Here is a 24,741-nt window from a genome sequence, read left to right as displayed (position 1 = left end):
TCTTAGCTTCTTGTCTAACAGCAACTCTGCAAATTTTAGGTTGCTCCAGGATGCTGGCATGCTTGATGCAACACAACTAGCATGGTAAAAATTTCCTTTCTTTTTCTTGGTTATTGGAAAAGGATGGCTTTTGGCCTCTATGCTTTGCTGTATTTGGTGCTGAATATTTTTCTTTTATTTGACTTGTCGAATTCTGCAGGGGACTTGTTAATGATACTTACAAGATGGATTTGATTCTCATACATCCTCCTCACTTGATATCATTAGCCTGCATATACATTGCAAGCGTCCAAAAAGAAAAGGAAAATACTGCCTGGTTTGAAGAGCTTCGAGTTGATATGAATGTGGTCAGTCTTCTAAGTTAAATCTCCATGCCTGGAAATTTACTTTCCATTTCTCGGCCTCCCTTCTTAAGACATCACACAAGAATGAATTCCTTTGCCCCCATTAAACATATAAATTTGAACATAAAACGTACTACCTAATGATCCTTCATTGAAAGTGGGAATGGGCCTCCTTTTGTCAGCTGAATGAGATGCTCCCAGGTTTGTTCCCCACACCACTCTTGTACAGCTGTCCACCCCCCAACCCCTTAGAGGTCGCAAAAAAGGGTAACAAAATATGTGTATAAAGGATCTAGTTCTGAAATGGTTAAATTTCCGTTGTGGTTTGTTGTCGTGTTTATCTCCAAATGACTATCTTGTTATGGTTTGTCATCATTGTGTATCATCATTGTGCTTATGACACAAGTCATGAATTTCTTGACGTGTTTATATCTCAACGACTTTTGGTTGGTGCTTATTCTTTCTGTTGGTTGCCTGTGTGATTTAATTTGACAGGTGAAGAACATTGCAATGGAGATACTAGATTTCTATGACAGCCACAAGCTGATCACTGATGAAAGGGTGAATGCAGCCATGAACAAGCTAGCCAAATGATCACAGGCTTGTATTATCAGCAGCCTCCGGCCATGAAGCGTGTATGTACTAAACCTGAAAGATTCAGTTACATCTGTAGAACCAAACAATGACTATGCTGTAAGAGATGAGGAGAAAGTATAGTTAGTTGCTTGGAGTGAAGATAGCATTTTTCTTTACTATTTTCCTCCTTAAAATTCAAGGTTCAAACATAGTCTTAAGTCATGATAAATTGACGCTTTTGCCCTCCACTTAGTGGAGGTCAATGGTCTATCTTTGGGTTGTATGGTCATTGACCCTGGTTGGGGCTTCACCACCACCATCGGAAAAATTTGATGTCGCCCATATAAAGTACATAGATATTGTTAAAGAGGTAGTCGCATTTTTTTTTTAATATTTCGTATAATTATATGTAAATTCTATTTGATTTGAAAAATTACATCTAATAACTCGATTTTGATTCTATATAGTAAATAGATTCCTATAAGTCAAAATTTATCGAATTTGTTGATATTAACAAAAGATTGAATGAAAATTTATATATCCAAAATTTTTGTACGTCAAAGAATTTTCTTTTAACCAAACTACTCTTATTTATTCTTATATGTTAACTTTGTTAATGTACGTGATGAGATATATCTTCATTCTATAAATATAGTTCGATTAGTAATAAATTAATATTAAGTCAATTGTGGATAAATATATTTTTATTTAGTTTTTTTGTTAGTATCAACATATTCTGAATTTTGACTGAGGAGTACTAGATATAATTTTTCAAATTAAAGATGTCTTACATGTGATTATATCAAACTTCAAAGAAAAGTGGTATAATCATCTCGTTATTAAATTAATACCAGTGGTCGATCTTGGTGTACTTAATAAATGCACGTTAGATTGTATATTTTCACCGTAAAAAATATAAATTTACATAAATAAAAAATCATTAAAATTAAAGAATACAAATTTAGCACATTAAGTTAAGATAATATTAATATAATTATCATTATAGATGATCCAACGGGTGATCGTTCACGGGGATTTGTCTGATAATGTTGGGCCGTTGGTGTGTTGTTTGTACAATACAGAAATGGAAATGGTTGCCCGAAAACGATAGGTAGGCGACGTAAAAATCTTGCAGCCATGCGTACAAAAGCGCCCAATCCTTTGTGACCCACTGCTCCGATGAGCCAAATCTAAGCAATTCTTGGGACAAAAGTGGAATTGAAAGTGTGAGCCCTTCCACACATTCCAAAATCAAATGCAACCCTACATTACGTTTAATAATAATAATATTCTTCAAGAATCACACACAACACACACATACACATCCTCCTCCTCACCCTCTTCCTCTTCTCTCGATTACAGCCCTTCGTCTCTCTATCCACTTGTTGCTGCGTGTTCCATGCGTCTGTCTGTATTACTTTGAAGCGAAGTTTTATGTGGTTGATTTGCACGGCGTATTCTGTGTATTGGTGCTTTCAAGTTTGAATCTTTGGTCATTGTTTCCATTTGGGACCCAAAGGATAGGAACATTCAGGTTGAATCTTAAGTGCGTTATTTGTGTTTTTCGTTTGTTTTTTATTTTTTATCTGAGGTGCCCCAAAGTTTGAATCTTTCGTCATTGTTTCCATTTGGGAGCCAAAAATTTTGAATCTTTGGTGGAGTTTTGTGTTTTTAGAGCATCAGCGCTCTCGAGTTGGTTGGTGGGGTGGGATTCGTTTTGATTGTCAATGGGCGCTTTAGATGAGGGGCATTATGATGTGGAACTGGGGAATGGTGTGAATCTTGGGGGTTGCTCTGAGCTTGGTTTTGAGGAGGAGCCTGAGACTCTGGCTATTGAGGAAGCTGTGAAAGTCCTGTTGCAGGGTTTAGGTGAAGATTTCAATCGTGAAGGTCTGAGAAAGACCCCTCTCCGTGTCGCAAAGGCGCTTCGAGAAGGGACCAGAGGTGATTCTTCATTGCCCTTCTGCATTTCTGTTGTCAGTTTACAGTTTTTCATCACAGTGATACTCCTAGTACAGTTGGATATGTTGCTTTGGTATAATTTATGGAATTATTAAGAAATGGAAGATTGTATGATGAGATCTTTAATATTATGTAGCTTTAAGTTGTTAAAGAACTCTTGCTGGATAGTCAGCAAATGGATACTCTTGACTCATATTAGCATCCTGTAAACAGATCAGGATTTTGTTACGAGTATCTTTCTTAGTTAACTTTTATCAACAACTATGAAAACAGTTAAACATAGGGAAGATTAACTGTCAACATAGGGAAGGGTTTCTTGGAAAGTATTGTTAGCTGACTTGATTATTCTCCAACATGTATGTTTGTTACTATCATGCAGACGAACTTATTACAATAAAAGTACATGTCTTTAAGCATGTTCTCTGTTTGCAGTCGGCTTCTCAATTGTTTTGATACTGTACTGCTGCTATCTTTGGAGTTACAAGTTCAATAGAATTCAGAAGAACAGTATGTTGTTTGTTTCAAGAGCTGGATTTTAGCTTCATGCTTGTATTGAGATTTTCCAATTTGATCCATATCCAGGTTATAAGCAAAATGTGAAGGACGTTGTTAGTGGTGCTTTATTCCCTGAAGCTGGCTTGGAAAGCAGAGTTGGTCATGCTGGTGGAGCAGGTGGGCTTGTAATAGTTAGAGATCTTGATCTCTTTTCAACTTGTGAGTCTTGCTTGCTCCCATTCCAGGTTAAATGTCATGTTGGTTATGTCCCATCTGGTCGTAGAGTTGTGGGCCTTAGCAAGCTTTCTCGAGTTGCTGAAGTTTTTGGCAAACGGCTCCAAGAACCACAAAGATTGGCCAATGAGATTTGTGCAGCTTTGCAGCAGGGTATCAAACCAACTGGAGTTGCTGTTGTCCTCCAATGTTCTCACATTCATTTCCCCAATTTCGAGTCGGCCCTCTTTGATCCAAACCATAAAGGTTGGGTAAAGATGTTAGTTAGATCGGGCTCTGGAGTTTTTGACAATGAGAACACAGCAGATATTTGGACAGATTTCCTCAGTCTCCTGAGATTCAGGGGAATAAACATTGAGGATGTCTGTTCTAGAGTTTCAAACAACAAATCCTGGTGCCCGTCTCACACGTTTTGCAGGGCGGCGGCCTCAGATTCAGCAATGCTTGGTGCTGTAGCTTCAATACTTTGTTCTCTAGGCGAGGATCCATCAAGGAAAGAGCTTGTAGAGACTCCCACTCGCTTTGTCAAGTGGTTAATGAACTTTAAAAACACAAATTTGGATTTGAAGCTAAATGGATTCGTCCGAAGCAAGAGAGATTCCCTAACTTCCAATGGGGATTTCAGCTACGAAGAACATCTCTGTTCCGAGCTGAACTTGTCTTTCTGGTCACAATGTGAACACCATTTACTTCCCTTTCACGGTGTAGTTCATATAGGTTATTACGGTTCAAACGGGTTCAGCCCAGTCGGAAAATCCTTCCTACAGTCGATTGTTCATCTTTACGGGTTCAAGCTCCAGGTACAGGAAAGGCTGACGAGACAGATTGCTGAGACAGTTTCATCATTCTTAGGTGAAGATATAATAGTAGTTGTCGAAGCTAGTCACACTTGTATGATTTCTCGAGGGATTGAGAAGTTCGGTAGCAGTACTGCTACCATCGCCGTCCTGGGTCGATTTTCCACTGACCCCTCAGCACGGGCAAAATTTTTGCAGATCATCCCCAACTCTAGTCCCTGTGAAGGTTGAGGTTTGATTGCAACAAACATACTTTTTCCTTCTTTGTTATACCGGCATGTTTCTTGTGCCCTGCTCAGAAGCTTGCTGACTATCTAAATTTGGTCGAGACTCAAGGCAGTAGTCGGAATGAGACTTTTGCAAGAATGTTGGTGTCCTATGAATCTGTTTGGTCTGGGGAGATTGCCACTGGAGCTGCAATAGCAGATAATGTCTGAATTTGTTTTGTCATAGCATTCTTTGTTCTTCGGCTCATTGCCTGTAACATAAAGGCCTCATAGCCCATGAAAACGCTGGTCGTATGCAGCATCTTCTTCTTATTCACAGCAAAGTTGTTATTTCTGTGCTCAAGATTGTTATCAAAGTTGTCACATTCACATTCACATTCACTTTCTGCTCATTGCCAAGCAAATGTGCTAGATTACCGAAATTATTTGGGGGAGCAAGAATTTAATGGTTGCCAAATCTTGATATTCACCCACTAAGATGAATGTGTACTTCAGGTCCCACATCGTCTAATGAAATAGGAGCTTCTACAACTACACTTGATATGAGTGTCTTACCTTAGCGCTTACCCATTCTTTGCTGTTTGGATCATTCTACATACAAACAATTTCAAATAATTCAATTTTAATTTTTAAATTATATTTTGATAAATATGAATAAATTTTAATTTTTTTTTCAAATACAAAACTATCAATCCAGATGCACCTTTACGTCTCTTATATCTTTAAAAACATGTTTTTTTAGATTTTTCTTCTGTCAAAAATTTGAAGGCATTTTTGTACCCATGTATTGCAGATTGTAATTGTAATTACGATAAATTTCAATAAATATATAACTAGATGTATGTAATTTACCCATATGTATTTGCATTACATTACATAGACACATACTTAATCAATAATTAAACAAAATAAATTAATACAAGTATATATAAAATTCCATTGGATATACTTGATTTCTAAATTTCATTTAGGGATATATAATTACACTCCCCTCCCCGAGGTTTGATGTAATTACACATAGATCTTCTGTAGTTTGAAATAAGTCCCCTTATAAGTTAAAATTTACTGAATTTGCCGATATTAACAAAAACACTGAATGAAAATTGATATTTACCTTTAATTCAAATAATTTTTTCAGACTAAACAACCCTTATAAAGGTGAAGATATAACTCCTCACATGCATTAACATGTCAAGACGTATCACAGTAATTTGGTTATAAAAAAATTTATTTAATCTACTATAAGTCAGTAATAAGTCAATTAGGGGTAGATATAGATTTTTTTTTTTCTAAAATTTCTTTGTTAATATCAGCAAATTCAGTAAATTTTGACGAACGAAGGACTTATTTGTTAGATAGAAGCAAATTTCAATAGTGCTAAATATAATTTCTCAAACTACATAAAGTTTACGTATAATTACACCAAAACTCAGGGAAAGGGAGTGTAATTATCCTTTCATTTAAGTGTATTCAATGGAATTTTATATATACTTGTAATATATTATTTTGTTTAATCTAAGTGAACAAACACAAACCCAAACCCAAAAAAGCATTCCCAGGTATATCAAACTATCAATTTGTGATACATTCATATTCTTGTTAATTTCCGAATTATATATATATATGTTCTTACTAAGAAAAGATAACAACCACTTAATCCCTTTTCCCTTCTCATTTTCAGCACGTAGATTACCAATATATCCTTTTTTACTTTTCTGTTTTAATATTTTTTAAAGGGATAATTACAGTCTCTTTTAAATTTTGTGTAATTATATATAAATTTTATATTTTTTGAAAAATTATATTTAACACATCTAAAGTTTGCTTCCGTTTAACAAAAAAGTCCATTTATTAATTAAATTAACTGAATTTACTGATATTAACAATAGAATAAAAAAAAATTATTTTTACTCCCATTGGTTAGATAATTCACAGAATTCGTTAAATATAATTTTTCAAACTAGAGAGAGTTTACGTGTAATTATACTAAATTTTATGAAAAAAAATGTAATTATATTTATCTTTTTTATTTTTCAAGAAACAACATTGGTTGTTGTGATGATCATTTATTTATTTGTTTGTGTTGACTGGGAGATGATAGACATGCAATGCAAGCGGATCCAACAGAATTTTCAGAATGTTGAGCACCAACTCAATTCTCTTCCACCCACCAAAAGTACGCAAAAGAAAAAAGTTGCCGGCCAAGAACCAAATATCTTCTGTATCATTTTGAACCTTACGTCGACTGTGTGTATGTTGCATCTCTCTCTCTTCATTAAAGATATACTTTTCGAATTGAGACACTATGTATGTTTGTTACATATCAACGTAAGATCAATGCATGACAGCAAAGTAACGCATGGGTTGTCACTCCCCCTTTCAACTTCCAACCACCACCAGAACTCCTCTCTCTCTCTCTGCTGTTGGTGCTGCTAATCTTCTCCTTAAATATAGCTGCAAAGGAAGAAACTTTTCTTGGGGTTGAAGAAAATCTAGAGAGAGAATGGAGAGTGAGAGAAAGAGTAGCAGTCTCCGTGTTGTGATGTTTCCTTTCTTTGCGTTTGGTCACATAAGCCCTTTCGTGCAGTTATCTAACAAGCTATCCTCTCGTGGCGTCCGCATTTCATTCTTCTCACCTCCAGCCAATGTCAGCCGCATCAGATCAATGCTGCATCCCTCTCCCACCTCGCACATCGTCCCCCTTACCCTCCCCCCTGTTCAGGGCCTGCCTTCAGGCCTCGCCAGCACTTCCGACCTCACTCCCACTCAGTCTGAGCTCCTCAAAGTTGCACTTGACCTCATGCAACCCCAAATCAGGCAGCTTTTATCTCAGCTCAAACCCCATTTCATCCTCTTCGATTTTGCTCAAGAATGGCTCCCCAAAATGGCTTCTGATCTTGGCATCAAAACAGTTTTCTACTCGGTTTTCATTGCTCTTTCAACTGCTTTTCTCACTGTCCCCTCTAGGTTGCCTGACCCCGGAACTTATCCGGCTCTCGAACAAGTCAAGAATCCACCTCCGGGTTTCCCTGCAACCTCCGTCGCTGCAGTTAAAACCTTTGAAGCCCGGGATTTCCTCTACATGTTCAAGAGCTTCCATGACAGTCCATGCGTGTACGATCGTGTGATTTCGGGCCTCAAGGGCTCTTCAATTATCCTCGCCAAGACTTGCAATGAAATGGAAGCTCCCTATATACAATACGTGAAATCCCAGTTCAATAAACCGGTTCTTCTAGCCGGTCCAGTGGTCCCTGAGGGCCGGGGTGATCAGTTGGAGGGGAAATGGGCTGATTGGCTAGGCCAGTTTGAGGCTAAATCAGTCATTTACTGCTCTTTTGGGAGCGAAACATTCTTGAATGATGATCAGATAAGAGAACTTGCACTAGGGTTAGAGCTCACCGGCCTACCGTTCTTGCTAGTCCTGAACTTCCCAGCCAACGCAGACGCCTCAGCCGAGCTGAGGAGGGCGTTGCCGGAAGGGTTGATGGAGAGAGTCAAGGGCAAAGGAGTCATTTCAAGTGGTTGGGTGGAGCAACAGAAGATTCTTGCTCATAGCAGTGTGGGGTGCTACTTATTCCATGCAGGGTTCAGTTCAGTGATCGAAGGGCTGTTGAATGACTGTCAGCTGGTGCTGCTGCCTCAGAAGGGTGACCAGTTCTTGAACTCTAAGCTTGTGAGTGGGGATTTGAGGGCTGGGGTGGAGGTAAATAGGAGGGATGAGGATGGGTATTTTGGGAAAGAGGATATCGAGAGGGCTGTGGAGAGTGTTATGGTAAGGGTTGATGAGGAGCCAGGGAAGAGTGTAAGAGGTAATCAGAAGAAATGGAGAGAGTTTGTGCTTGATAAGGGTGTTCAGGATAGTTTTATTGTGGATTTGGTGAAGGAAATGGAGGCACTTGCTGCTATCTCAAGTGCTTAACTAGTTGGATAATTCTGCCATCAATCAAGCTTGTTTGCACTCAACCAATCACATAATTCTAAGTAGGCTTATCGTATTTTTGGTATTGTAAGTTAAGTTGTTTGGCGTTTTAGTTTTTGACTTTTTAGGGTAATGTTTTTATCCTATATTTTTTTAATTTTTGTTAATTCAGTCATGTTTTTTATAATTGGAATTCATCATTGTCAGAGAAAAAAAAACTGAAATCGTGAAAATTAAAAAAATTCAGAACCAAAGTACAACCCTTAGAACGTTAAAGGACAAAAATACTAAATGAACTAAATTATGGGAAAAAAGAATACATTTAATCCTTATAAGTATTATTACATTTATCAGAGCGTAACGTATTCGAATTTGATTCTATCCACATATGTGTTAGTGTTTCTCTAATAAAATGCATTCAAGATGGTAGGTTGGTTAGTTTCAAGAAATTTCTAGTTGGAACTTAACTTGGTCAAATTTGAAACAATCATATGCAAGTGCAATACATTTATCGTATGATTGGTGTACAGTTAAAAAAAATGATCAATCACATAGCAAATGTATCACATTTACTATGTACTGATTTGTTTGATTCGACCAAACCTAAATCAAATAAGAATTTCCTCCTAAATAATACATTAGCTGTACTTGATTGAGAGATGTACTCTATCCGTACTAATATTTCTTAATATAGTAAGTAGGTTGGTTCCAAGTCCTAAAATGAAGATAACTTAATTGGCTGCGTGCTGCTTGAGAGAGCATTCTATCTCACTCTATGTGTCGTAGTCAACGTAGTGTTAGGTTGTAATTCTTTTCTCCTTTGAAAAGAATTCCTTCCAACATATATATACTCTGAAGAAAAACATATCATATTAATTATGATAATTATTATATTTTTTGCATCTAATATCTTTTACGCATAATATTAACTTTTATCTCACATTTAGTCACCAATAAAATTGTAGCATTTAATCCCCGATTTATGAGCTTAACAACTAATGTACTATAATTTTAAAAAAGCAAGACAGATGTGGTCCCCAGGCAGACGGCCATTTAAAATCAAACGAAAAACAGCCACAGGCATATGTGCTCGGCTTCAGCAGATGGTAGTCACATAGTTGCAAATGGACGCAACTTTGGCACCAATTTTGCAACTCCCTCTTATCTTCTATTACCTCCAAACCTGTTCCGCAATGCAAGCAACACTGATTTGTTACTGTCATGTACATCTAACAATCTAAGTAAGAAGTTTTATGTGTGTTCTTTGACTCGAAAAAGAGGTACATGTTTTTTTCTTTTATTTGGTTAGTCCCACCGATCAACCATTATATATAATTCGAAATTTTGTTACCTTTATTTTGTTGGTATTATGCATTTTAATTGCACGGTGTATGAAAAATCGATTAGGGTTTCATTGATCTAATTAGGGCTTTGTTTATTCTGTTAAAAGACAATTTTTTATTTTTTATTCTTCATTTTTGGGAAAGGAAAAACGGCCGTTTGGCTTGGGAGTACTACATCTGCTGCACTTTTTTAGGTTACGGGACATTAGCTGTTAAGCTCGTAAATGAAAGGACTAAAAGTGAAAAATACAATTTTGTCTTTAATCACTCATCTCCAGTTTTTGTTGGTGAGATTAAATGAAATTAGATGACATCACAAATAATCACAGCTCAAACTTAATTGGATCCAAGTGTTAATTATACAATCTTTAGAAACTAAAATCTTCTTCAATTTTCATAAGAATAAAAGTAAAAGAAAAAAACATCAAGCAAAGCCAAAAAATGGGATCATATATTGTAGTAAGAAAGGCTTAATCCAAACCGATATCAGTAATGATTCTCGATTTCTCATTCCAAATATTAAAGGAAAGGCATCATTCAAACATCCTAAGCAACACTACTCTCATGTCTAGTTACTTCATATGCTAACTTTCATAAGTAACTCCCTAATGTTTGACCTAAGATAGCATCCATTACATGTTACCATAACACTAATCAGTGAGGAGGAAGTATAGTCGTTCAGATCAATTTAACTTGGAGAGAATCATAAGCTGTAACTATGCCAATTTCCATAACCTGTACATTTCAAAGGTAATAATGGCCCGGCCGGAGGGGGGAGGGCGTCGCCAGTAGGGGACGCTCTAAGATATTGGGCTGAAAAGATGCCATTGCAAATCCTGCTGATTGTGGTACTCCAATTGACGGATGTGGAACTGACCTGCGACGGTGAAAAGCAATACAGAAAAGATGAGATGACTTTGAAATCAACTATTGCACACCACAAGTATGCGTACTCATGCTATCAGATGAAAATTGTCAGTGTCTCGGTATCACTAGTCACAAATGAAGAATAATTACGAACATAATTCCACGTCTAAGGAGCGATCACCATGAATGTTATTTTTCATCGTTTTCAGACAAGCCAATCTTCTCCTTTCTGTTCTTGTCTCTCCCTTGGTTAATCTTGTTTCCTTTCTTTTGTCTAGTTTTGTTGTGCTTCCTTATTTTTCTATTACTTGGGCTTGCTGGGGATGGCAGTGCCTTGAATTTTGTGAACATCTCGTCGCTCTCACCCCTCTTACCAGTTACGAGAAGAGTGGAAGAACAATAGAAAGCATGCACTCATTTGAAATTAGTAAGTTTAATGTTAATTTTTTATTGGGATAATTACACTCCCCTTCCTTGAGGTTTGCTGTAATTACACATAGACTCTTTGTAGTTTGACAAATTACATATAATACCCTGAAGTTTGCTTATGTCTAACAAATAAGTCCATCCGTTAGCACATGAAGACATATGAGGGTAATTTATCTTAAAAAGATTTATTTGACCTGCAATAAGATCAATAATCAATTAAACGAGAGTAAATATCATTTTTTTTTTAATTTTTTTGTTAATATCAACACATTCATTGAATTTTAACTAACAGAAGAACTTATTTGTTTGACGGAAGCAAACCTCAGAGGTGCTAGATGTAATTTCCCAAACCACAGCAGATTTATGGATAATTACACAAAATTTCAAAGGAGAGGAGTGTAATTATTCTTTTTTTATTCTTGTGCCACATAGCTGCAACAAAGTATTTTTTTCTGCTGAATCATGATTGTCGCAAATGCTTTGGGGCTCAAACAATTTGGTTACAGGGTATAGAAAGAACAGAGCAAATTAGTGTGGGAAAAACCATATAGAACTTTCACCCCAAAATCGACAATACATGTAGCCATAGAAAACTTACCCAAATGATAAGGAGAGGGATGACTCCACCGACGTTGTAATTATATTGCCATCACAGGGAAACAATGACCAGAAAACTGCAAAGCAGCAGCGAGCATGTGATTCTCTTTGAAAATGATATTTGAATGGTGAAGTTAATTCATGCTCTATGCATGCAAAAAGTGTTCAAGGATCAACAAGATAGTTGTAGTTCAGCAACAAATACCAGATTGCGGTGAATGATCATGAAGACCAGAGTAGATCTTCACATCCTGCGCGAGATAAGGTAAAACCTTCAAATTCAATACAAAAGATGGTTGGTCCTAGTATATCTTATTAGAAGAACTAGGAACGTAGCATACCTCTTCAGTACCTTGATTTTTGTTGACCTCTGCAAGAAGTGAAGTCAGAGATCAGATAAAAGTGAAATTCCCAGAATATCAACAACTAAAAACAAGTGAAACAGGATGACAATGTAATCAGCTAAGGTGAGATCAAACTAAGTTCAGAACCCCAAAGAACGTCACTATCAGATAAACCAAAAAAGAAATAGGTATAATTTAGGTCCGCATTTGATCAACTTAAAAGAAAAATCAGCTAAATGAATTCTATGTGGCAACTTCACTATGAAAAAGCTCAACTCAGACATCAAAAGACTATATATCAGAAAGAAAAAAGAATGCGCCAAAAGACTTATTATTTTCTAATGTTCACGGTTCTCTAGGACCTTCAAGCATATTAACTGTGTAACAACACAATCTACTTATGAATAGGGGTTTAAACCACAAAACCATTGATGGAAATGATTTTGTGCTTCAGCATAGATCCCTATGAATTTAGTGCACTCAGAAAGGCCATTCTATCATATAGTTTCCTTTTCCCTAACAATATGTAAATTATATTCTTATTGATTTGGGTTTTGTCTAGTCTTCAAAGATACAAGGGTGCTAAGTGAAACTTGTCACAGATGTTCAAGTCAGTTGCCCCATTTAATGTCTTAGAATGTCAGGCTTGTAAGAAATAAATGGAAGAAAAACACTAATACCAGAACATCATCTCAATAATCTTGAGAATCCGGGGGAGGGGGGGATGGATTTGAATGTTACCCAAGTTTGGAGCACTAGGGTTCACTGCCAATGTCAGGCCAAGAAAACAATCATCTGCTGCCGTCCCAAAGTTCCACAGGTTCAGTTCAAGATTTGGTTCAGATCCTACACAAAGTACCAAATGAGTAACGGAATAGATCTTGACTATATCATTTAGGCATGCAAAAACCAACTGTATGTACCTAGATTTAACTGGAACGCATCTGCAGGTGCACGAGGAATCCGCATGGAGACCTAGTCATAGGCAGAAATTAAGTACTCATGCAGCAACAACAGAAGGCTGATATAAAAAATTATGATATTACATGGAAAAAGGGATGCCGCATGCATTCATCTGCAGTTGGCCTCTTTAATGGATCCCACGAACAAAGTTGCTGCCAGTAAAAAAGAAATATCAGCACAAGCCTGCTTACAACCATCAAAAGGATTTAAAGTCACATGTCTAAAGAAAGTACATTAAACCAAGTTAAACTACCTTGATCAAGTCTATGGCTTCCAAGCTTGCATTTGGGATAACATCAGAAAGATCAGCAGCCATAATCTATCAACAATTTGATGCTAAAATCAGTAAAATAATATTTGAGAAGGCAATAAGCAGATAAAGACTGGACTTCACGTAGAACTCACTTCTGAATAAGTGATATCAACTAATCGAGAAATGTTTGTAGCCTCAGGAAATGTCTTCCAATCTGGTGCCCCAAGTACACAGCATATCTTGTATAATTGATCGATTTCACTGGTCATACATGAAATGAGATTTTACTGGTCCACAGAATTTATCTTGCTTTGACGTCTAATATAAATAACACGGCCAATCCCGTAGATGAAGCAATATCAAAGAAAATACTTCACATATTAAAGGAAGTTCTATTATTCATGGAGTCACATAAAACCAAAATAGGGGCAAAAAAGCTTATATCGTTACTGGAAGCGAATACTTAAATTATGCAGTCACCTTTCCCCAGGAAAAATGGGACACAAAGTGAAAAGCTCAGCAAGTATGGCACCAATAGCCCACATATCTGCGAGGATTTCGTGAGTCAATTAGTCATCTATCCAAATAAAGCGAAAGAGAAGCCAAATAGTGATTGCCAACATTTTATTAAAGAAAGTGCTAAATCAAATCCATCAAAATCCGAAGCACATCATCTAGTCTCTCACTAATTTCATTAATGTTACTCCTGGAGGGGAAAAAAAGAGTAGTAATAGAGCACACTCAATGCAAGTACCCCCAAAGTGACCAAAATTATAAACCAATAATTCGAAAAATAAAAAGGGACAGAATACTAGTTTTATAAACACTCAAATAAAAATGACTATAATTTTGAGTAAACAAAGAGGTTGGCATACCAATGGCAGGGGTATAGAATGACGATTGCAACAATACCTCTGGAGCTCGATACCTTGCAAACAAAGATATATGAGGTATCTATTAGACAGTTCTGAACCGGAAACACAAAAGGAAGAGGGTGTATATTTTTTAGTGAAAGGTTATTCACCAGCGAGTGGATACATAATCAGTATAGGGAGGTATGGATGACAATTCTCTAGCCAGTCCAAAGTCAGCAATCTTTATTTTGTTATTTGTCACCAGCAAATTCTCTGGTAGTAGAAATAATTCAAATAATTAGCTTGAGGCATTGTTTCTTCTGTATAAACAAAAAGTACATAAAATTGCTATACACAGAAAAACACTATTTAATAATTGAATACCAGGTTTTAAATCCCGATGAATATATCCATGTTTATGCACATGTGCAAGACCTTGCAGCACCTGATACATCAAGCCTCGTATCTCTTCCTCTGAAAAAGACTCTTGCCGATCTTTCATTATTTGGTATAGGTTATGGTCCTGAAAATACAGTACCCATGATCACGATAGAACTATAGTTGAGTTTCAATTGGGAAAATATTTGATACAGTTTATAATCAGATCATTACATAGGGCCGATTAATTGTGTCAACAACATACTAGCATAGAACCTCCTATATTTGACAGCTATTACCACATAAAATATGTGAATTTTTCCCTAAACTTAACTTTCACTATGCACCCCTACTAGATAATAGTATATGACATATACAAATTGTCATTTGAAAGCATAAGTATACCCCCATAGGCATCAAATGTTAACAAAAACCCCATTTTGCCACACATTATTGACTGCTACGGGTAATGGGCCATATGTTTGTTATCAATCAAAACTTCCAGTATTAGTATCTCCCATATATATACAATCACTTAAAATTGCAGTTGTTCCTTCTCTCCCTTCCCTCTCTCATTACTTTCACCACCCATATCCAGGTATCTTTTGCAGCTCATTTTCCCACATTCTGTTGTATCAAATCATTTGTCCCTTTTTTATCTATTTTTAACCTCCTATCAGATTTCATATAACCTTAAGAGAGCCTATAAGGTCTGAGTTATATCATACAAGAAAAATTAAAAGTACATATGAGAGACAAGAAGACTTTTCAAAATGTTAAAAGTAATAAAATGATACCATGTACTCAAATATGAAGAAAAGCTCATTATTTTCTTGGACAATCTCCAACAACTTGATGACATTAGGATGATTCAGTTTACGTAGAGACTGCACAGAAGAGGAATATAGAACTGTTAGCTTACCCAGTTAAAACAACTATGAGCAACTTCAATATCTAAAGCTTCAAGTTCCATTGTGTTATCGTATAAATTGGCCATTAAATTGACTCACAAACCTTTACTTCTCGCAGGTTTACACATTCCTCCCAGTGATAGAACTTTCTCTTCATTTTTTTTACTGCAACCTGCAATAGGTATATGGAAATGTGAGTGGAACTTCCCCAGACACAGAAGGATAAATAATCAAGAAAATCTCTTACAATGTCAGATGTTTCAATATGTACGGCTTTATATACACTCCCGGATGTTCCATTACCAAGCTCTGCCAAAATTCTATATCTGAAAAGGAAATACAGAGCAAAAGACAATCATGAGTCACAGCGTGTAAGATAAATAGCAATATTATAACTCAGATAAGTATACAAGAATAAATACTAACCTTTCCATTTTTGATTCACTAAAACCGAAACAATCCTTTTAGGTCAATGGACTTCTAACCTCTTGAAAGAGGTTTGTACACTGTCTAGGCAGTGATTTTCAATTATTTCTATGTACACATCTGTGCTTATGTCCACCACGTAATACAATATGCAGTAAGGTACTGGCTTTTCATTATAAGTACTGTTGATTATTAACCAGAAAGTTATCAACATGCTTGTGGGCAGCCTCTACAAGCTGCAAGCAGTTATCATCTAAAACCAGCAGTCCTTTGTAGCACGACCTTGCTATAGAAGCTTCTGCTGCAACAGAGTCCAAGAATATCTACAACTATCATCATGGAACTTCACAGAGTCTCAAATTTCATCCATCTGCCAAAAACTTGAGGAAACAACAATGGTAGTTAGCGGAGAAATAGCTGCTGCTGAGATTAGTAAGCTAAAAGGCAAAGACGCACTTAACATTTCAAAAGGAACAAAATTATGTTAGTCATAGTGCCAAGTTAAATCAGCCATTATAACAGCAATTTCTACCAAATTAAGGTCTAGAGAATATCACTCAATCACCTCACACACACACACATATATCTACATACATTAAAACTACAGATGCAAAGTTATCTGTAAATTAATATTTAAGATCCTGGCAATAAACATACAAATAAAAAAAAATTCACACTACTTATCATCAAAACATCACATCAAAGTAACAAACTAACAGAATAAATATGACTTGATAGCACATTCCCCAGTAACATCAATAATGAGAACAAATACATTTGTATGAATTGTACATCAAATAACCACCAAATTAGAATCATGGACGCGCATTATCCAGAGTCCAAACAACTTAGTTTCACTTCACATTACGCTAATACGCAAATAAAAAACAAAATCCAGAGAACAAGGGAAGAAGAAAAAAAAAAAGAAAAACAGAACTCCATTAACAGATAAGCACTACAAATTCAAGCTGCAGATGACTCCACAATCCAACACCACATCGATGTAAAGGTCTTTACCTTCACAAAAATTTGCTCACAATTACGACTAACTTTTCCAAACAGAACTCACCTCATATGAAACAGTAGGGCGCCATGAGCCGATAGAGGAAATATCTAGAGAGAGAGGAACACAGAGTCGAGAGAGAGAAATGGATATTTGGATGAAGAATGCAATAAGAGAAGAATCGTTGAAAACAGGAGAGAGAGAGATGGATTGATGGTTATATGCTAACAAAATAATAACAGCAAAATCCGCAGAAGAAGCATTGGAGAAGAAACCAAAGGCCAATAATATATAAACAATTATTATTATTTATTAAACTATTTTTATAATAAAAATCAATAAAAGATACGCAAAAAGTGGTGGGGAGGGGAATTTGGTGATGGGTCCTTGTTAGGTACATCAAATGACTACTTTGCCCTTGCTTCTTTGACCTAGTGTGTGTATCTATATATATATATATAATATGCATGTATATTATAATAAGTTTTTCTTTTTTAAGGAAAAATTAACCCATGTCAGGGCATAGGAGGATTATATTTTTAAAATAAATAAATAATTATTATTATAATAAATAATAAACATAAGTAACTAATAAATAATTTTATTTTAATAATATAAACAACACAAAAATATGATAAATATAAAAATACTTTTAGGTATGTTACAAATAATTTATCTCAAAATAATTATTAAATCTTTTGGATAAAGATAAATAATTATACACATATCATAAAAATCAAATTAATTGTAGAAAAAGATCTGATAAATCTTTTAGATAAAGATAACGTCAATTTAAAATAAATTAAAAATATAAATTTCCCATGTGGTGGGATATATTATAAAGAGATTATTTCCAAATATGCGGACTTATGAGACTGACTTTGATGACCTCAATATTTCAATTTTATTATGTACAGATTATTATTTTTTTTATAAATTTAAATTTTATACCAACTTATGTGACCTGTGTCGAAATTTAATTGAGTTATATTCTAAAGCAGACACGTATAGTCGTTTATTGAAGTCTTTATTTTGTTTCGAGTCGATATATATCATAACTTTTATTTTTTTTTGTAAATATATAATAAAATATGAAATAATTGTAAGAAAATATGAAAGATATTTATTTTCTTAATCTGCTTAATTTACAATCATAATTTTATATTATTTTCAGTTAATTATAATAATTACTCTTTAAGCATTTTAATTTAATTATATAATAATCAAATTTATTATGTGATATAGAATCTCTATTGTTACTATACAATATTTCAGAAAGTAACTTTAACTATATATTATAGATATCTCAATTAAAATTTATACGTATAGATAAAAGTAAAATTAAAAAATATATGGTAAATTACAATTACCTTTCATGAATTTTTGCATAATTATAAAAATACATTTATTATTTAAAAAATTACAGATACTCCCCTCGAATGAAAATGAATTATGTAGTCCTCCTAGATGGTAAATGAACATTACTGCTTTACGTTTACTAAATTTTCTAAAAAATAAAAAATATATTTGAAAAAATATAAAAAGAATTGAGGGTGGGTCAAATAAATAATTTATAGGAAATATTGGACCATAAAGTATTTTTTAAAGTTATAAAACATATAAAATTATAATTTATAATTTAAAAGAGCATTTGATCCATCCATCATAAAAATTTAATAAAAACCTATCAGAGGATAATGGACCGGAATCGTTGTTAGATAAATATTAAAATTAAGAGGTATTTGTAATTTTTTAAACAATAAAAAAGTATTTATAATTATACCAAATATGAGGGGAGGTAGTTGTAATTTACAGAAAAATATATATTTATCATCTGAATATGATTAGATTATATTTTTGTATGAGAATTAAGAGAAATAAATTATTTCATAAAAAATATTAAAAAGTTTTCTAGAAAAACAAACATAATGTTTGGTTTTAATTTTGCTTCATCTTCGAGATGAGTCAAAACATGGACAATGTTTGCCTTGATTTGTTTTGGAAGTTTTGGTGGTGTTTTGAGATGTTTTGAAATAGTTCCTTATTTATTTTTGTCAAAATAAGTCTACACTAATTATAGACCTTACAACTAAAAAAATTATATATATACTCATATATATATATAAATATATATAAAAGAGACATGATTTGATAACAGTAGTTTTTGTCTCCTACTAAACAATATTAAATATACCATACTTATTTTATATTATCTCCAAAAATAAATTCAAATATACATATTATCTCTAATACATACTTATTTATCTTTGTTTTTCTATCTCTATCTCCACAAAACACGTAAAAATAAATTAAAAATGAAACCAAACACAGTGAAAAAGTGTTGGAAATACAGAAAAATAGCTTTTCCTAAAGCACGTGATTACAATGTGGATATGCATTAGAGGTGGGCAGAATCTTACAAAGGGATAAGTTTGAATTTTAAGAGATAATAATAAAGGAAAGCCATCTTGATCGTGATTGCATTAAGATTTTAAAAAATTATGTAATATATCGATTCGATCTGTACATCAATATAAGTATTTAAAATAAATATATTATGATAATTTTATATAAAGTTGGAGGGTGTCTGACTAAGTTTTTTTTTTATATATTTTATAAGCTCCCACGTCTGATAAAATATTTTAAGAGTTTATATATGTTGGATCTTATTTTAAAAATAAGTTCATAAAGTGTGTGAATAAAATAAGATTTTAAAACTTATAAAATATAAAAATATCTTATAAGATGTCAGGGTATGGCAAATTAAGGTCTTTAATTGCAGACATGATACCATTATAATTAAATAAGTTGTTATTTCTTGACATATTTTGTTTTAAAAAAAATAAAATACTTTTATAAATAGTACATATTAGTTAATTTTTTTATAATAAAAAAAGAATGAATTATTACCTAAATTTTTGAATAAAAATAATATATATGTATATTCATATTAGTCGAATATTAATATAGATATATAATTAATATTTTTTGTTAATATAATGATTATTTTTAGTCGTATAATTTATAATGTCTAGAATTTATATTTTTCAGTAAATATAATATCAATATGAGTGGTGATTATTTTGTCTTATAATATACTATAAGATTTTATAAAAAAAAATTAGAAAAGTTAATTTTTTTTGAAAAAAAAATATAAAATTCAAATTTTTATTTTGAGATATTATAAGCTCTTTAAAAATAAGTTAGCCAGACAAATATTAAAATTTATAAGCTTTCAAACATTTTATAAGATGTTTCAAGGAGTTTATAAGTTTAGTCAAATACCCCGTTAGATTAATATCTATATGTCCGATGAGATTTGTATACATGAATGCAATATTAATCTCAACCACTAAGTTAAGATATTTTTGGTAATCGGCAAACACTATATGATATACTTTCCATTGGTTTGAGTTTGGTTGAGTTGGGAACTCTTTGTCTCCAGCCATTGTAGCATGTCTGTCGCCCAGAGCGTAAGAGGCATGAGGACTTGACGTCATCTTCACTATCTCCCGACAATCTGATCAAGATTTTAAACTCAACAGTGCTAATTAAACACGAGAATTGCGCTCACTGTCGGAATTAACCCAACACCTTATGGCAAGGGCTGATAGCCATGCACCACCTATGTCCACATTCCGCAAGACACCCCTCTCTTTTCAAGAGGATTCGTGACACGTCAAATCCTAATAAAGTTAATCGTTTTGTATCGAATTAAATCATATGATCTATTGCTCGTACGGCCCGTTTAAATAAATGAAATGTATAGGGCAAGTATTAAAGAACATAAAGAGGAAGGTGAAGGTGGATGCAGAAGAAGCAACCTCCACGCGGTTATAGGAATTAAATACCAATAATGAACATTATTATTATTATTATTATTATTATTATTATTATTATACGTGTTATATTTATATGTGTGTGTGTACAAATCTTTGAAGCAAAGCCACTTGAGAATAAAGTGATGAGGAGGCAGAGTGACGGTGGGGACAAGTTACCCTGAAATTTCCTGAGCTATATTTGAATTTGAGACAGCGAATTAGATTAAAGATTTCAAATGATTGAATATGGAAAAAAAAATTGAATTTATTAATATTTTATAACATACGTTTTTATATGAGAGTTGAATATTTGGATTTTTTTTTAAAAAGATAATTACACTCCTCTTTCTTAATACTTGGTGTAGTTACACGTAAACTCCTTGTGGTTTGAAAAATTCATCCAACACCCGTGAAGTTTGCTTTCATCTAACAAATAAGTCCCTTCATTAGTCAAAATTCACTAAATTTGCTGATATTAATAGAAAAACTGAATGAAGATTGATATTTATCCTTGATTGGCTTAATATTGATTTATTGTAGGTCAGATATTTTTTTTTTACTAAAATACCCTTATAATGGTGAAATATACCTCCTTACATACATTAACGCGTGAAGACGTATGATTATGAGGATAATTTTGTCATAAGAAGATTTATTTAACATGTAATAAGTCAGTAACAAATCAATCGGGGGTAAATATAAATTTTTTTCTAATTTTTTTTTGTTAACATCAATAAATTCAGATTTATCTAGAGGAGGCACTAATTTGTTAGATGGAAGCAAACTTCAGGGGTGTTAGATGTAATTTTTGAAACTACAGGAGATCTATGTGTAACTACACCAAACCTTAGGAGAAAAAATGCACTCGAAAAAACTCAAGGAAATTGTTGTTAGGGATTTGAAAACTCTACAGGAAAATTCGTCAATTCAGATATAATTTAAAGAAAATATTTTTGTTGGAAAAATTAAATGAATATTTGGATATAATTTGATTCCGACTTTGAGTTGTTCTAAAAATGAAAATCGTATTTTGATTTATTTGGACAAAAAAAAAAAAATACCGTTTTCTCATTTCCTAAACAATTATTTGGTCATCATAACATTTTTCTTTTTTATATTTCTTATTTTTTTCAAAAATACAAGTGCACCTTAATATTGCAATTGTAATTTATATCAACACTTTTTTAGAGACAAAAACTTACACATACACCACATAAAATAAAGGATAAATTACATGTTGTCATCCAAATTATGCCTGTTTTAAAACTTTGGCATCTAAACATTTTCTTTTTCTATATAAATTTACTATCTCAATTTTGTAAAATTTGCACTTTACTATATATGATCTTTTTTGGCTGAAAAAACATCACATGATGTGCATATATGAAAAATATCACATCACATAACCCTTAAGTATCACATGTGCATTGCATGTGATTTTTTCTTTTTTGATAAAGAACTTGTGGATAAATAGTTATAAATGGCAAAGTACAAAGTTTCATAAAATTGAGACTGTAAATTGACACAGAAAAAAAAAGTTTAGATGCCAAAATATAAAAATAATCATAGTTCGATTAGCAAAATATAATGAACTCTAAAATAAATTAACATTGACACCCTTCACGGAGTGTGCTTGTAATTTTACAAGGGATATGAAACTTTTGTATAACTAAACCTAATCTTAGGGGCGTCGATGTAACCTTTCTTCTTGTTATTTCTCAACAATATTTATCATCTATTGTTATTCGAGGGTGAATTACATTTAAGTTTAATTACATAAATATTTCAATTTTTTTTACAAAATTAATATTACACCTCTTGAAGTTAGAAAGTATTTGTAAATTCTTGTCTTTGAAAGGGTGTCAATGTAAATTACACTATCAACTTGTAATTTTATGAAAAAAAAAACATAGTGTTTATGTGATTAAACATAACTTTTAGGAGGTATATATATAATTTACCCTTCAATTAATTAAGTGTGAGGGGCTTATAGCAATATCATTAGTTGACAATATGGGTATAGACTATAATATACTCAAGTATATTTAGTTTTCTGCCATCTCTTTAAAGTTAATTTTCGATTAATAATTCTTTATCCATACATATTTAAGGTTAATTCAATTTATTAGTTTGTTTAGTTATTCATTTTATCTTCATTTTTTCTTGTTTAATTAAATAAACATAATAAAAACTAAATTATATACATGCATTGAGTGTGTTTCAATCACTAATAAAAATAAATATCGAATGAAGTCTCGTTGTTCACGAATTGGTTCCATCTATTTATCTTTGTATTAGAACGGGCCTTAGAGCTCGTTCTGATCTGTAATAGTGATATATTTTCATCTAAAACAAAGGAATCGTTGTGCTCATATGGGGCATCAAGAATGTGTTTTATCTGGTGGGAATGTTCAAACCCAAGACATCATACAAACATATTCCAGAATCCTCAACTCTTCATCAGCAAACCCTCATGTTACTCTTGTCAGAATTTGAATATAGACTTAATTGGATAAGTATAAACAAGATAAGAAGGGGACAGCAACAAAAGGAGAGATCAGTTACCTATTTATGTTCAGGGAAAGGTCATATGATGCTACAGAGAAACATGGCTGATGAAATTGTACCTAGGGCCAGGCAAAGAGCTTGATCTGGGGACAGGGTTTGCTAACATTAGAAGGCCTGCAAGGCCTCCATAGTGAAGATTCCATGGATTTTAGATGAAATCTACTTAAGTCTCTGTAATGAGAGGTTAGGATACTGTACGGAAAAGTGTGAAACACGTGCAAAATCAAGACGGAGAAACAAATATAAAAATACACAATTTTTACATGGTTTGGGGAATGGTCCTAGGTCCAATATGAGAGTGCTAAATGCTTGGCCTCTCTTTGTAGCTCATATGCTCTATTAAGTTTAGAAGCTCGGGAGGTCCAGAAGGCACCTCTCTCTTTACTAGAAAATCTATATATGGTGAGATTGCAGTTTGATCCTCAACACCGGCATTTCTAAGAAGGTCAGATATCAGTCGTTCAGCTTCTTTAAGCCTTCCCTCATTCTGAAGACCAACAATCACAGCGCTGTAAGATGCAAATGATGGGTCGCAACCATAGGCATGGAATCTTGTGATCCACTCAAGACAATGACTATAATCGTTGTTTTTGCAGAAGTGCGTAATTATGCAAGAACTAATGTCACTGTCAGGACTGAGGCCATATGTCACCATTTCTTGTATAAGAATATCTGCTTCTGATATTCTTCCTGTTCCAGCTAAGCCCATGATAAGAAACTTGTATGCATCAAAAGGTTGACCACCACATTCTCTAATTTTGTTGAGAAGTTGGAAAGCATGGTAGATATCCATCTTCATAAAAGTGAATTTAGGACAACAATTAACACCAATCTCCATCTCAGCATTTAAAGCAGTACTAGAATTTTGCGCTCTAGTGGAACCATCCATTTCCAACTCCAAAATTCCTACAAGTAGTGCAGAATATACATGAGTGTTTGCTCTACAACCGTCCTGGAACATGGCGTTCACAACGTTGAACGCATGGTTCAACCTGCCAGCTATAACATATGACTTGACCAGTATAGCATATATGATGACATTTGGTGAAACTGCAGCGTTTTGCATTTCAATCAAAAGTTTCTCTGCATCCTCCAATTTTCCGCTCTGGCATAGACCTTTGATGACTATAGTATATGTATAGACATTTGGTGGACAACCGGCTTGTTTCATGAGTTCCAGCATTTTCAAGGCAGAGTCCATTTCACCTGCTCGACAGAGCCCATCGACCAATATAGTATAAGTCACTACGGAGGGAACTAGACCGTGCTTTAACATATACCCGAACACTGCATTTACTTCATCTAGCTTAACTTCTTTGCCAAGAACATCAAGAAATATGTTAAAAGTATGCGGACTTGTTAAACGCCTATTCTTGACCATTTCTTCAAACAGCAAAAACGCATGCTTAAGATTTCCAGTCTTGCAGTAA

At 33.8% G+C, this 24,741-nt stretch overlaps 5 protein-coding genes across 5 annotated transcripts in view; 3 read left to right on the top strand and 2 right to left on the bottom strand.

The window, feature by feature from the left end:
- LOC105170547 (cyclin-C1-2) overlaps nt 1-1,287 on the top strand; it is a 4,718-nt gene extending 3,431 nt beyond the window's left edge. The window contains exons 7-9 of the mRNA XM_011091349.2: nt 40-84; nt 200-347; nt 840-1,287. Coding sequence (XP_011089651.1) covers nt 40-84; nt 200-347; nt 840-938 — 292 coding nt within the window. The 3' untranslated portion in view covers nt 939-1,287. The remainder of the gene's footprint in view (nt 1-39; nt 85-199; nt 348-839) is intronic.
- On the top strand, nt 2,018-5,010 carry LOC105170546 (GTP cyclohydrolase 1-like). The gene is made up of 2 exons (XM_011091348.2): nt 2,018-2,864; nt 3,465-5,010. The coding sequence occupies exons 1-2, from the start codon at nt 2,648-2,650 to the stop codon at nt 4,637-4,639; spliced, it is 1,392 nt and encodes a 463-aa protein (XP_011089650.1). The 5' UTR covers nt 2,018-2,647; the 3' UTR covers nt 4,640-5,010.
- On the top strand, nt 6,813-8,676 carry LOC105170545 (anthocyanidin 3-O-glucosyltransferase). Its single transcript, XM_011091347.2, has one exon. It carries the CDS (start codon nt 7,139-7,141, stop codon nt 8,552-8,554), a length of 1,416 nt encoding a protein of 471 aa, XP_011089649.1. The 5' UTR covers nt 6,813-7,138; the 3' UTR covers nt 8,555-8,676.
- Nucleotides 10,329-17,195, bottom strand: LOC105170544 (serine/threonine-protein kinase MHK). Its single transcript, XM_011091346.2, has 18 exons — nt 16,989-17,195; nt 15,920-16,299; nt 15,741-15,819; nt 15,597-15,665; nt 15,380-15,469; nt 14,589-14,727; nt 14,375-14,477; nt 14,226-14,278; nt 13,831-13,897; nt 13,503-13,611; nt 13,351-13,416; nt 13,181-13,249; nt 13,058-13,109; nt 12,876-12,980; nt 12,132-12,160; nt 11,996-12,041; nt 11,792-11,867; nt 10,329-10,774 (listed from the first exon to the last, which is right to left on the bottom strand). The coding sequence occupies exons 2-18, from the start codon at nt 15,925-15,927 to the stop codon at nt 10,642-10,644; spliced, it is 1,293 nt and encodes a 430-aa protein (XP_011089648.1). The 5' UTR covers nt 15,928-16,299; nt 16,989-17,195; the 3' UTR covers nt 10,329-10,641.
- The window catches only part of LOC105170543 (pentatricopeptide repeat-containing protein At3g07290, mitochondrial), a gene marked incomplete in the record, with an annotated part of 3,443 nt that continues 1,813 nt past the window's right edge, over nt 23,112-24,741 (bottom strand). Inside the window, 1 exon segment of the mRNA XM_011091345.2 lies at nt 23,112-24,741. Within this exon segment, the coding sequence (XP_011089647.1) occupies nt 23,613-24,741 (1,129 nt within the window).

The sequence above is a fragment of the Sesamum indicum genome, linkage group LG9 (assembly GCF_000512975.1).
Source record: "Sesamum indicum cultivar Zhongzhi No. 13 linkage group LG9, S_indicum_v1.0, whole genome shotgun sequence".
Classification (NCBI taxonomy): domain Eukaryota; kingdom Viridiplantae; phylum Streptophyta; class Magnoliopsida; order Lamiales; family Pedaliaceae; genus Sesamum; species Sesamum indicum.
The sequence above is the reverse complement of the archived record's forward strand: the minus strand, read 5'-3'. Positions and strand labels throughout refer to the sequence as shown.

Coding starts and splice junctions, on each gene's coding strand:
- LOC105170545 (XM_011091347.2), top strand. CDS start 7,139: ATGGAGAGTGAGAGAAAGAGTAGCAGTCTCCGTGTTGTGATGTTTCCT.
- LOC105170544 (XM_011091346.2), bottom strand. Junction 13,110..13,180: donor TGCGGCATCCCTTTTTCCAT/GTAATATCATAA, acceptor GCCTATGACTAG/GTCTCCATGCGGATTCCTCG. Junction 11,868..11,995: donor TGATCATTCACCGCAATCTG/GTATTTGTTGCT, acceptor GCTGCTTTGCAG/TTTTCTGGTCATTGTTTCCC.
- LOC105170546 (XM_011091348.2), top strand. CDS start 2,648: ATGGGCGCTTTAGATGAGGGGCATTATGATGTGGAACTGGGGAATGGT. Junction 2,865..3,464: donor GCTTCGAGAAGGGACCAGAG/GTGATTCTTCAT, acceptor ATCCATATCCAG/GTTATAAGCAAAATGTGAAG.